This window comes from Corvus brachyrhynchos, unplaced genomic scaffold, assembly GCF_000691975.1.
Source record: "Corvus brachyrhynchos isolate BGI_N302 unplaced genomic scaffold, ASM69197v1 scaffold56, whole genome shotgun sequence".
Classification (NCBI taxonomy): domain Eukaryota; kingdom Metazoa; phylum Chordata; class Aves; order Passeriformes; family Corvidae; genus Corvus; species Corvus brachyrhynchos.
In genome coordinates, this window is record NW_008238664.1 from 6266183 (window position 1) to 6276894 (window position 10712).

Consider the following 10712-nt stretch of genomic DNA (forward strand, 5'->3'; position numbering starts at 1 on the left):
TGAGGTGCTCCAAATTGCCAGTCTGACTCAAGCCAATGGTCCATCTTGTGCTCTGGTCCCCCCCAGGGTGCTGCTCACTGCTTCAGGAGAGGATGAGATAGCCCAGGGTGCCCTCGCTCGGTGGGAAGAGCAGGAGGGGGGCCATCCTCCCACTGACCTCTCCTGTGTGGGCATGGTGGAACAGAGGTGGTACGAGAGCTTCAGATGTTACCCACAGTGCTGTGCATGAGTGGCTCTGCCACCATCCTCTCATGCAGAGGAAAGATCCTTCTCCCAGTTTAATATAAAAGACTTCCCAAGCAGTGGAAAGGAGCTGAGTGGAGGCACCCTTCTCCCTGCCAAGGGTGGCCCTTCCACAAGGTCTTTCCTTAGCACATGATAGTGGAATATTACAGCTAATATAAAATGTAAAATCTTCACTGTGCAGAGCAGACCTTGTGTCAGCACCAGAGCTTTGATGTGGGAGTGCCAGGCAGCGTCCCCATTCAGCCATGGAGCCTGCTGCAGCCTAACCCTGTCCTTGAACAAAATCTCTCTGATCTCTTCCCAGCCTGTCGCTGCCTGTCTTGACTAAGCTGTCACAGGGACCCCAGATTGGTGGCATCAGTGTCTCTAGCCCAGTGACTTCTGAGTCATTTTCCTTGCAAAGAGGGGCATGTGTCACCCACCAAATGGCAGTCACCTCCCTGGCTGCTCATGTCCTTTTCTGCTGCCAGTGGATTCTGCTAAGTGGAGAGAAAACTCTGCCAAAATGATGGAAAGGGATAATTTAGTGTGAGATACTTGAACTGAAGTGGCATCCAAAACAAATGAAGTACTTACCAAGCAAAAATGCATTCTGTCTCTGTCCTGGAAAAATAACCCTCTAATGAGACAAAGCATGGGGGAGTAGAGTAATTAGAGTGGGAGAAACTCTAGTTTGCAGCTGGCTTGTATATGAAAGGTATTTGATTCCTATCCCCTTCATCTTCCTTCCCAGATTCATCCCTCATGCCTCCATTCCCCACCAATTAGGGCTTTTCTTCCATGCCCTGTCCTCTCCCAACCTCCCAGCGGGTGGGAGCTACTCATTAATGAGACAGAGACAAATGGGTGAGGCTTGCCCCAAGCAATATGTGCCATCACCCAAGAAAGGGTCAGGGAGGCTGGAAAGCCCTCAGGGCTTTCTTTTTACCCAATTGTTCTACATGGAAGAAGTGAGGAGGCAGAGATGACAAGAGAAGGATGCAGATAATTAATTTTGTGATCATGATGATTAGTTTTTCAGTATGACAACAACCATTGGTCTACAGGTGAGAGGCAAGCACAGAGATTATGGCCATGCTTTCACTTCCACCACTGCCTTCCTCTGAGGAGCTCAGCCTGTGCACCACAGCCAGTAATGCAGCCACCCCTGGCAAGGGCCAAGCTTGGAAGTCCTCATGGTACATCCCAAACTCTGTTTCAATGCCAGGACTTGACACATAATTTTTTTAAGTCTGTTCCATCGCAAATTTTATGGGGAACTTGGAGGGGCAAAGCACAAGGATCCTGTTGAGAACCCGGAGACAAAAACAAGGAGACACACATGGAGCTTTGGGCACCTGATTATCAGCCCAGCCAGCCTCGCTGCCCCTGCTCCTGCTGTTTGGAGGTAGCCATCAATACACTGCATTCTCAGTGAACCCCACTTCACCTCCGTGTCTGGAGTGGTACATAGAAGAGTGTGCTGGAAACTCTAGTAGATGTTCCTCCATGATGAGCCTTACCACTAAAATCTTGACATTCAGTTATCCTCAACACCCCTTGAAAAGGCTGCTCAAAGCTGCCCTCAGCCCCTGTGACAGGTCAGCAGGGAGGTTGTTGTTACACCTCAATGATTTTTCAATCTTTGCCCCCATGCAGGACCAGTGGAGAGCAAAAACGAAGCAGCCATGTCTGAGCTGGTCCCAGAGCCACGACAAAAACCAGTCGTGCCAATGAAACCCATGGGCATCAACGCCAGCTTGCTGGGCTACATCGGTATTGACACCATCATTGAGCAGATGCGCAAGAAAACCATGAAGACAGGTTTCGACTTCAACATCATGGTTGTAGGTAGGCAGAGACCAGCTGAGGAACTGGGAACCATGGCCAGGGACTGTCCCCTGAGGCCAGGTGGGAGAGTGAGCCCTGCAGGGAGGGTGTGAGGGAGCAGACAGCACTTGCTCTGAGGGAAAATAGAGCCTGCATAAGGCAAGGAGACACCTACAGCCCCTTCCCTTCCCCTGCCAGCCTTGCTCTGTTCCCTGGGCCCGCTGTCATCACCAGGCTGTGGCAGATGTCACAAGCTTCCTCTCTGCAATCCTCAGGTCAGAGCGGACTGGGAAAGTCAACATTGGTAAACACCCTCTTCAAATCCCAGGTGAGCCGCAAATCTTCAGGCTGGAACCGGGAGGAGAAGATCCCCAAGACAGTGGAGATCAAAGCCATTGGGCATGGTAAGAGCCAGGCTGCTGGGGTGGAAGCAATGCTGATGCTTCAGCACAGTCTTGCAGAAAATCCCAGCAGTCTACGCAAATAGTTCTTTGGTATTAGGCAGCCCTTTCTCCATTGGAAGCTAAAGGACAGTTTTAGATGGCCTCAGAGACAGATAAGGCTTTTCTTAAACATCAGTGCCCCTGATGCCACAGCCAAAAGTGAGGGGTAGAAAAATAGACAGATTTCATCACCTAAGACATTAGTCTGCACTTGTGGATTAAACCTTGCTGTAAGTCATTTTCACCTGCAGTTACATTTAATAATCTGTACAAATTGCATTGTTGCGTCCCATCCCAAGCCTGGTAGTGCACAGCTCCTTATGGCAAAGTATCAGCACAACTCCTACAGTGGTGCAGTGTAATGAGCATCATCTCAGATTCAGGATGATGCATTAGAGGGGAGGAGAAGTTGTGTTAAGGTAGTACTACCTCTGGGCTACAGACTGAGCACAAATCCATTTTCCTGTGGCAGAGTGGTATAAAGTGGCTTTCGTGTAGATGTTACCAAAATTTGGGGTCAGACATGCAAATGAGGGTCATAACTGTTGAGGCATGCATGACCCAGCCTGGTCTAAAACCCTAATGCTTTGCTGGGTAGGGATGATGGCAGAGCTCTCTTGTTCCCTTGTGGCACACAGAGACATGTTTCATGATAGAGCAGGTCCTCGGGGAGGAGAATGATTGTTTGCAATTTCTCACCCAGTCATTGAAGAAGGTGGTGTCAAAATGAAGCTGACAGTGATTGACACACCAGGATTTGGGGACCAGATCAACAATGAGAACTGGTAAGTTTTACAAGGCCAAGGCCTGAAGTTAAGATGGTATATGAGTGACTGTCATCTGCTTGGCCCGTGAAAGCATCTGGGATCCTATTACACTCCAGGGGCTGATAATGGGGCCATGGGACTGTGAAACCATGTGTGTGCTTAGGGGTATGCACATATTACATGGTGAGTGCTTATTTCTGTGCCCAGTTACAGAAACTCTTAATCATCTGTGCTGATGGTGAGATGCTTGAGGTGGACTTTTTTTAATGCCTGAGACTGCTTTGTTGCTGTCAGAGCTGGGAACACTGTAGGCAGGAACATGAGGAGATTTGTACCTGTCTATTCATCTCTCTCTCCCACCTCAACAGCTGGGAGCCTATTGAGAAATACATCAACGAGCAATACGAAAAATTTTTGAAAGAGGAGGTGAATATTGCAAGGAAGAAACGAATTCCAGACACACGTGTGCACTGCTGCCTCTACTTCATCTCCCCTACGGGCCACTCGTATGTACACAGTCCCTCATCCTTCCTCCAGCCCTTGGTACCTCTGTGCCAGATACATACCCTACACTGCTGCATCTCAGACATGGATCCAGGGATCCTGCCAGCAGGGCTGGCCACTGTTTAGCTTAACTTTGGGTGCTGTGGGGCTTGAAAGGGTCTAGGATTACAAGAGCGGAAGAAATGCCACTGTGTTTTTTGGGAGTGGGCAGTATGGATGGGAAGAAGGAGATGAGAACATGGGGGCAGCAAGTAGGGTATATACAAGGGAAGGTTCACGGGTGCCCTGATGCTGGGACAGTCACTAGGATGAAAGGGGAGGAGGGTAAAAAGTGACCCCTTCCATCTTGTTCCTTCTTGGGCTGCAGCTTGCGGCCTCTGGACCTGGAGTTCATGAAACATCTCAGCAAGGTAGTGAACATCATCCCAGTTATTGCTAAGGCTGACACCATGACCTTGGAGGAAAAGACTGAATTCAAACAAAGAGTGAGTATCTCCTCTTCTGGATGGCATCCTTTCCTGCCCTGGCTTGGAGGCGGGAGAAATGAGTGGTATCCTTCTTCTTGGGATTGCAGTGCAGTCCCCAGGGTGTGCACAGAGTCCAGAGCTGGGTTGGTGGGTAAGTCCTAAAGATGCAGCTGTTTATATCTCTGAGGGCATCTGTTAGAGAAGGAAGAAATGTGTGTATCCCTGTGACATCCCGTGGTATGTTCTGTCACGGGAACTGGAGAGCCAGACAAGTAACCGAGGTTGGGAAGAAAGACTCATCATTGCTGCCCCGTGTCCTCGCTTTGCTGTGCACTTCCTTGGGACAATCCCTCCAGCTTCTGCCCACTGGAAGGATGTCCCAGATGTGTTTGCCTGGCCTTTCCAACTTCCTTCCCTTCAGGTTTGTGCTGCTTTGTGCTCCAAAATGTCTTTCTGCTTAGGTGCGCAAGGAACTAGAAGTAAATGGGATCGAGTTTTATCCCCAGAAAGAATTTGATGAGGACTTGGAGGATAAAACAGAGAACGACAAAATCAGGGTAGGAAACATTTTATTGTGGGAGGGGAAGGGGGTATGAGGAGGGCACCACATTTTGTTCTACACTTCAGCATCATTGCCCTCACACATAAGAAATAAACTGCTTTTTAATCTCCATTCCTGTGGTAATTGCAGTCTCTTTCCAGGCCCAGGGATATCTATAGAGTAAACCTATGAACATCTGCACAACCCTATGGATAGCAGAGTCTCCTGCACTCTGTGCTCTGGAAAGATAGTTTCTCCCTGTGCTTAGAGATATCTGGGTCCCCAATAGCCTCACCTCCTGTCCTACTTCCCAGGAAAGCTGCACCCCTACTCCTATTCTGGGTTTCCTCAGTACAATTTCAGCCACTAAACTTGTTGAATGTTCATGTGTCTTATGGGGAAGGATTATTTGAGTCCTCTCTTTCTATTGTGAAGAACTACAAATTTGGTGAGAAATACTCACCTCAAACTATCCATGTGAGCAGCTCTGGGCTGACAGACCCTCTGCTGGTTATGCTAAGGTACTTCTTCCCCTCGTCATCCCCCTCCTGAGGAATGCTGGAGATAGGTGCAGAAAAGCTCTGCCTCAGCTCCAGAGCCCTTGGCACTGCTGCAAGCTACCCACTAAGCTTGTTAGGGTGTAAGGACACCTGGAAAGCAAGGGTCCAGAATTCTAGGGATAGCACTGGTGGGTGAAAAGGACAGCCAGTGAAGTTTTGCCCTGGAGAATCTTTTCCCTCAGAGAAGGCCTTGTGTTTGTTGAGCTGAGAGGAGGAAAGGTAGATGGGGAACCGTGGTGGTGCTGCTCTCTGGAATAGGTTCAATGGATCTTTCCACGTGTCTCTCCCCAGCAGGAAAGCATGCCCTTTGCAGTAGTGGGCAGTGACAAGGAGTACCAAGTGAATGGCAAAAGAGTCCTGGGCAGGAAAACACCTTGGGGAATCATTGAAGGTAAAAAACTTCTTGCTTACAGGAGCTGAAAGTATGTCTGCAGATCACAGTAATAGACAAGGGTCCAGATAACCTTCCCATCCCATTTTTGACAAACTGTTTGAAACCAAGCAAAAGGAGAATTCTCAAATAGCTGTGCCAGAAGGGAACTGCCATGGTCAATATGGTGCCACTATCACCACCTGGCAGAAGGTGGAGCCACTCCGAACACCATGGTGTGTGAAGCTAAGCTCCCAAGGTTGCCTTGGTTTTCAAATGAAAATTCCTATGTGACTGATGAGCACCTCTTGGTGTCTCCTCAATGCTTGACAGCGTGGCGTTCAGACAACTGCCTGTCCTTTCTGAAGTATGCAAGCTCTACCCACTTGGAACCTGTCCCCATGGCAGTGACTTTCCCATGCTCTATAACCACAAAGGGGCTGTTGAAAAAAATCAAATGTAACGATTGCTTGCTTTCTTTTCAGTGGAAAACCTCAATCACTGTGAATTTGCCCTACTCCGAGATTTTGTCATCAGGTAAGGTCATGGTCATGCACCAATTTTCTCTTGATGAGCTGGGAGTCTTCCTGAGATCCACTCAGAGTGAAATAGCCCCTACTGAAAGGAAAATAAAGTCAATTTCAGGCAGTGAAAGTTTATGTGGTGTAGGGTTGGATTGAGTTAAGGGGTAGATACTCTAGTGCCTCTCTTAGTGACATGATCATTCTGTAAAGTAGGTGCTAGTTTTCATGTATGAGCTGGATGCCTGGAGAAAACTGGGATACTACCACCCCCATTAAGGTTGCAAAAATTCCCATTAAGGGAGTTAAAAAAAAAATCCAATTAAGGTTACAAAAATTTCTATTTGCTGCTGACAATAGGTCAGTGATAAAGAGGTCACTACCACATCCGAGATCAGGTTTCCTTACATGTTGGAGGATGTGCTGGAACATATGAGCTGGAAGTGAAAAGCTTTCATTGTCCTGTCTCATTTCTACTCTGTTTCATGAAGTTGCCTCAGTAAAGATTCTGTAGAAGAGCTGTAGATCCAGGGTCATCTCTCTTCCCTATAAAAATAACACAAAAAGAAAATAACAGAAACACAGTTCAAAACCAGAGCCCTGTGACTCATTCCACTTGTGGGTATGGTGCTACTGAGCCAGGTATAATGCTTTGACATCACCCTACTTCCTTCTTTTTGTTCTGTAATACCTTCTGCAGCAGAGGTGCTTTTCCAAAGTCTTTCAGTAAAACCATCCTGCCCAAATGATCTTCACAAAACCTGTAACAATCCAAGTCCATAGGCTGTCTATGGAGGTCAGTGATGATGCTCACAGCTGTGTTCTGCAGCTTATGGTCTGCAGGGAACCTGATACACTGATGCTTCCTTGTCTCACCACTGTTTCAGATAAGTCCCGGTCTGCTCTGACACACCAGGATGGCCAGTGGCTGTGCCAGTGGCACAGGTGCAAGAGAGGCAGGGCACTGGCAAGCACAGCCAGGAATTTCAGCCCATGTCCTGCATCCTGCCTACGTCTTCTCAAATGCTGATGCTCCAGCTCTCAGTTGTGTATGATGGCACCCGTGCTATCCATGCAGAAAGAGGGGTACAATAATTAGCTAGACAGACTGAAAAAATCTTCCATTTATTTCAGGGAATAAAATTATCACCAGATAATACTTACTGTGCTGATATTGACTATCATATCCTCTTTCCCACCCCACTTTGTCCCCTGCAGGACCCACCTTCAGGACCTAAAAGAAGTGACCCACAACATCCACTATGAGACCTACAGGGCCAAACGGCTGAATGACAACGGAGGGCTGCCCCCCATGACTGTGGAGACAGAGGAGAACCATGAAAGTAACCTGTGAAACACCCTCCCCCTCCACGGTCACCCGGTGACTCTGGATAGACAACCCACCCCTGCTACCCCTGACTCTACCACGGGCCTGTCTCTGAAGCATGTGGCACATCCTCCGTGGGAGTGAGAGGATGCAAGTGTGAGTGCGTGCGGGCGTGCATGTGCCTACCTGTGTGCCGGAGAGGGACAAGAGCATCTCCCCATCCTTCCCAGAGTGTCCCTGTTCTTGGTTTGTTTTTTGCACAGTGGACTGTCCGTCAGCTTCCCTTCTCTCTTTTCTGTGTCTCAGCTGTGTATCTTGCCTGGGGGAAATAGTGTTGGGGGGGAAGGATTTCTAGGGGCATGGATTTTGGAGGGGGGAGGTGTGGGGCATGCTGTGGTCCTGTTTTTATCACTTGGAGACATGGCAAGGAGAGATTCTGGGAGAGATGGTGGAGTCGATGCATGCATGTTTCAAGAGATGTCAGCAGAGATTTCTCTTGGATCTTCCATGGGTGTAAAGGCAGCTGGTTGGTCTGAGGGCATGGTGGCCTGGCATTTTATCCCTTTTTCTTGCTGTGGCTTCCCAAGGGGAAACGGCAGCTTGGAACAGGATAGATGAAAGAAGACTGACATGTTTTGTGGTTCAGAGCAAGTGACTGGTGGGAGGAGACAGACTCCGTTCTTGGCCTGTAGCATCTATTTGAGAAGCATCAAAGTACTTGGGGAAAATAGATATATTTTCCAAAAGAAGCAAAACCCAGAGGAAAATAACATGTTCCTGCTGCAGAGGGTGCATTTGTCCTGCCCAGCACTAAGGTGAAAAGCCATGCTTGTATCACAGGCATTTGACTCTGTGCAGATCAGACCAAGCTGTGCTGGGGCCACCCCAACCCATGGGGTCACCCCATCCCCTGGCTGCAATCCCCCATTGCAGTGGTCTCTCTCCACCAGCACTGAACAGGTCCTGGCCAAACCTTCCCCCCACAACTTGGCCCCTCTGCTGTGGGAGCACAGGGAAGACAATGCCACAGGGGGTCCCTGCTGGGACCTCCCCCAGGGACAGCTCCACTTGGCATAGGGCCTTGAGGATCTCGGAGAAGTGCAAAGAGCTATGGATTGAGAAGCACCGGGCCAGGGTGTCTCCCCTGATGGTGGGGGCACAAGAGGTACTGAGGAGGTATACCAAGATACCTCTTCCTCACCCTCCTCCTTGAAATGGCTGCATTTGCTACTGCAGCAGTGCTGTTCCTCTGCCCTCTTACTGTCCCGTGTCCTCCTCCACTCCTGTGCTTTTGTCCTCATTCCCTTTTAGCCCTCCATAGCCTTCTTCCTTCCTTTCTTTCCCTACCTAACTTTCTCTGTTCTTCACCCTTTAAGTCTCTCCTTCATTTCTCCAAGTACTTGAATATTCCTCTTCTCCAGGCTGTTTCCTCCCTGTCCCAAGTTCTCATACCTTCTTAACAATGTGCTTTTGTGTCCTGTTGAGAAGCTGTCATTTTGCCTTTCCCTGGAGGGGATGGGGAGGGAAGGTAAAGACCCAGGAGCAGAAAGAGGCACAGCTTTACTGAAGACTACATGTTTGTGTCTAGCTGGTGTGTCAGCTGTTTTCTGGACATCCCTGGATGAGGTTGAAAGTGTCAGGGCTGCGTGGGCAGAAGGAAGGAGGGGAGAAGACCAGAAACACTGAGTTTGGCAGTGTCTGCATGTCACATGGCTGGCAGGGGTTGTTCCCACCAGGACACTTTAAACACACATGTGGAATGCTATGGCCTGGCATGGCAGCACTGCGAGTAAGGGGAAGTGCGGGGGGTTTGGATGGGGTGGAAAGGCTGGCATGGGAGGGAGGAAGAGGGAATAGCAAATGAGCAGCAGAGGAGGATTCAAGTCAAACTTGATGTTGGCTGTATGGGGGCCAGGGGTGGGAATAGGGTTCTCCAAGCCTTAGCAAAACTGTCAAGAGCATATGTCCATCTGCTGGCTTTCTCTGGTGCTGTAACTGCAAAGCAAAGTTCTCTTCACTCTCACTGCCACCTGTCTACACAAATCAGCCATTCTCAGCACTACTAGGATGTGAGGGCCATCCCAGCCCTTCCCAGTCCTTTCACCACCCACGTTCACAGCCCCTGCTGTTCCTGTATGCAGTGTGTGCGTATCGCCTTGCCCCCCCTTCCCCCGGCACCAGGCCTCCTCAGTCCTGCAGGGAACAAGAGCCTTGTCACTGGTGCCAGCAGCCACACCATGGACCCTGCAGAAACCATCCTGCCACGCTGCCACCCACCCTGCCACACAACTGGCCCTCCTCAGCCCAAGGACATCAAACCTCATCAGAGACACCACCAGGGCTCTGCTTCTTCACAGCACTGAAACACGAAGCCACGTTCCATTGTCTTCACCCTGGGCTGCAGAATGGTAATCTTTATGACTTTTGGGCCCAGCCAAGGGTTATGACGGAGAGAGACAATGCTGCCCTGCTTAAAGAAAGCAAAGCAGACCCATGCAACAGAAGAGAGACTTTCCTTTGCCTGTAATGTGGATTTCAAGGACAAAGCTGTGTGTTTTGCCCTGTAGGTTTAGGACTTTTTATTTGTTTGTAATAACTTGATTTTTATGCCCTGCTCTGTAATTTCTTGTTGGATCATAGACTACTTCTAAAGGATCCGTAAAAGCTTGCTGAGAAAAGCTCAGGTACTCCTCACTGCCATCTGCTCATGCCAATAGCCTACCAACATCCTGTGTGTCTACAAGGAAGTGTACAAATGGCAAATCCAAAAAAATCCCACGTGGCATAACAACGGGAGATGCTGTTGGGAAGAAGTCTCTGTAAATGGATAAGCTGGGAAAAGCCTGAATCGTGCGCCACCAGCTGAGTTCCAGGATGAGCAGAGCAAGTCAGCTGTTCCCCCGAGATATCCCGAGTAATACTGCAGAGGGGAAGAGTCTAGACCTTACATGAGACCTGCCCACTCAGCGCATTCGGAGGCTCACAAACTGCTCACCAGATAAGCCGTTCGCCAGAACAACTTTGCTAAGCACGGCAAATCCTGGACAACTTCCACTGAGGCAACCACGGCAGCGAACAGGCGTGGTTGCACCGAGCAGAGAGAGCCACAGGAGCGAGCAGGGCTGCGTGTAGGCACCAGTGTCTGTGGTTCGTTGAG

At 49.4% G+C, this 10712-nt stretch overlaps 1 protein-coding gene and 1 long non-coding RNA gene across 5 annotated transcripts in view; one reads left to right on the top strand and one right to left on the bottom strand.

Moving 5' to 3' along the window:
* The window catches only part of SEPT3 (septin 3), a 13318-nt gene extending 4077 nt beyond the window's left edge, over positions 1 to 9241 (top strand). For 3 of the 4 annotated variants that reach the window (XM_008636482.2, XM_017738032.1, XM_017738033.1), the window contains exons 2-10: positions 1885 to 2076; positions 2331 to 2459; positions 3202 to 3283; positions 3634 to 3771; positions 4137 to 4254; positions 4698 to 4793; positions 5629 to 5728; positions 6193 to 6244; positions 7447 to 9241. In XM_008636482.2, coding sequence (XP_008634704.1) covers positions 1885 to 2076; positions 2331 to 2459; positions 3202 to 3283; positions 3634 to 3771; positions 4137 to 4254; positions 4698 to 4793; positions 5629 to 5728; positions 6193 to 6244; positions 7447 to 7582 — 1043 coding nt within the window. In that variant the 3' untranslated portion in view covers positions 7583 to 9241. The remainder of the gene's footprint in view (positions 1 to 1884; positions 2077 to 2330; positions 2460 to 3201; positions 3284 to 3633; positions 3772 to 4136; positions 4255 to 4697; positions 4794 to 5628; positions 5729 to 6192; positions 6245 to 7446) is intronic. The other variant, XM_008636483.2, reaches the window with a different exon arrangement.
* On the bottom strand, positions 6239 to 10706 carry LOC108447569. Its single transcript, XR_001863210.1, has 3 exons — positions 10551 to 10706; positions 6637 to 6774; positions 6239 to 6325 (listed from the first exon to the last, which is right to left on the bottom strand). It is a non-coding gene; the product is annotated as an uncharacterized LOC108447569 (long non-coding RNA).
* Between the last annotated feature and the right edge of the window lie 6 nt (positions 10707 to 10712).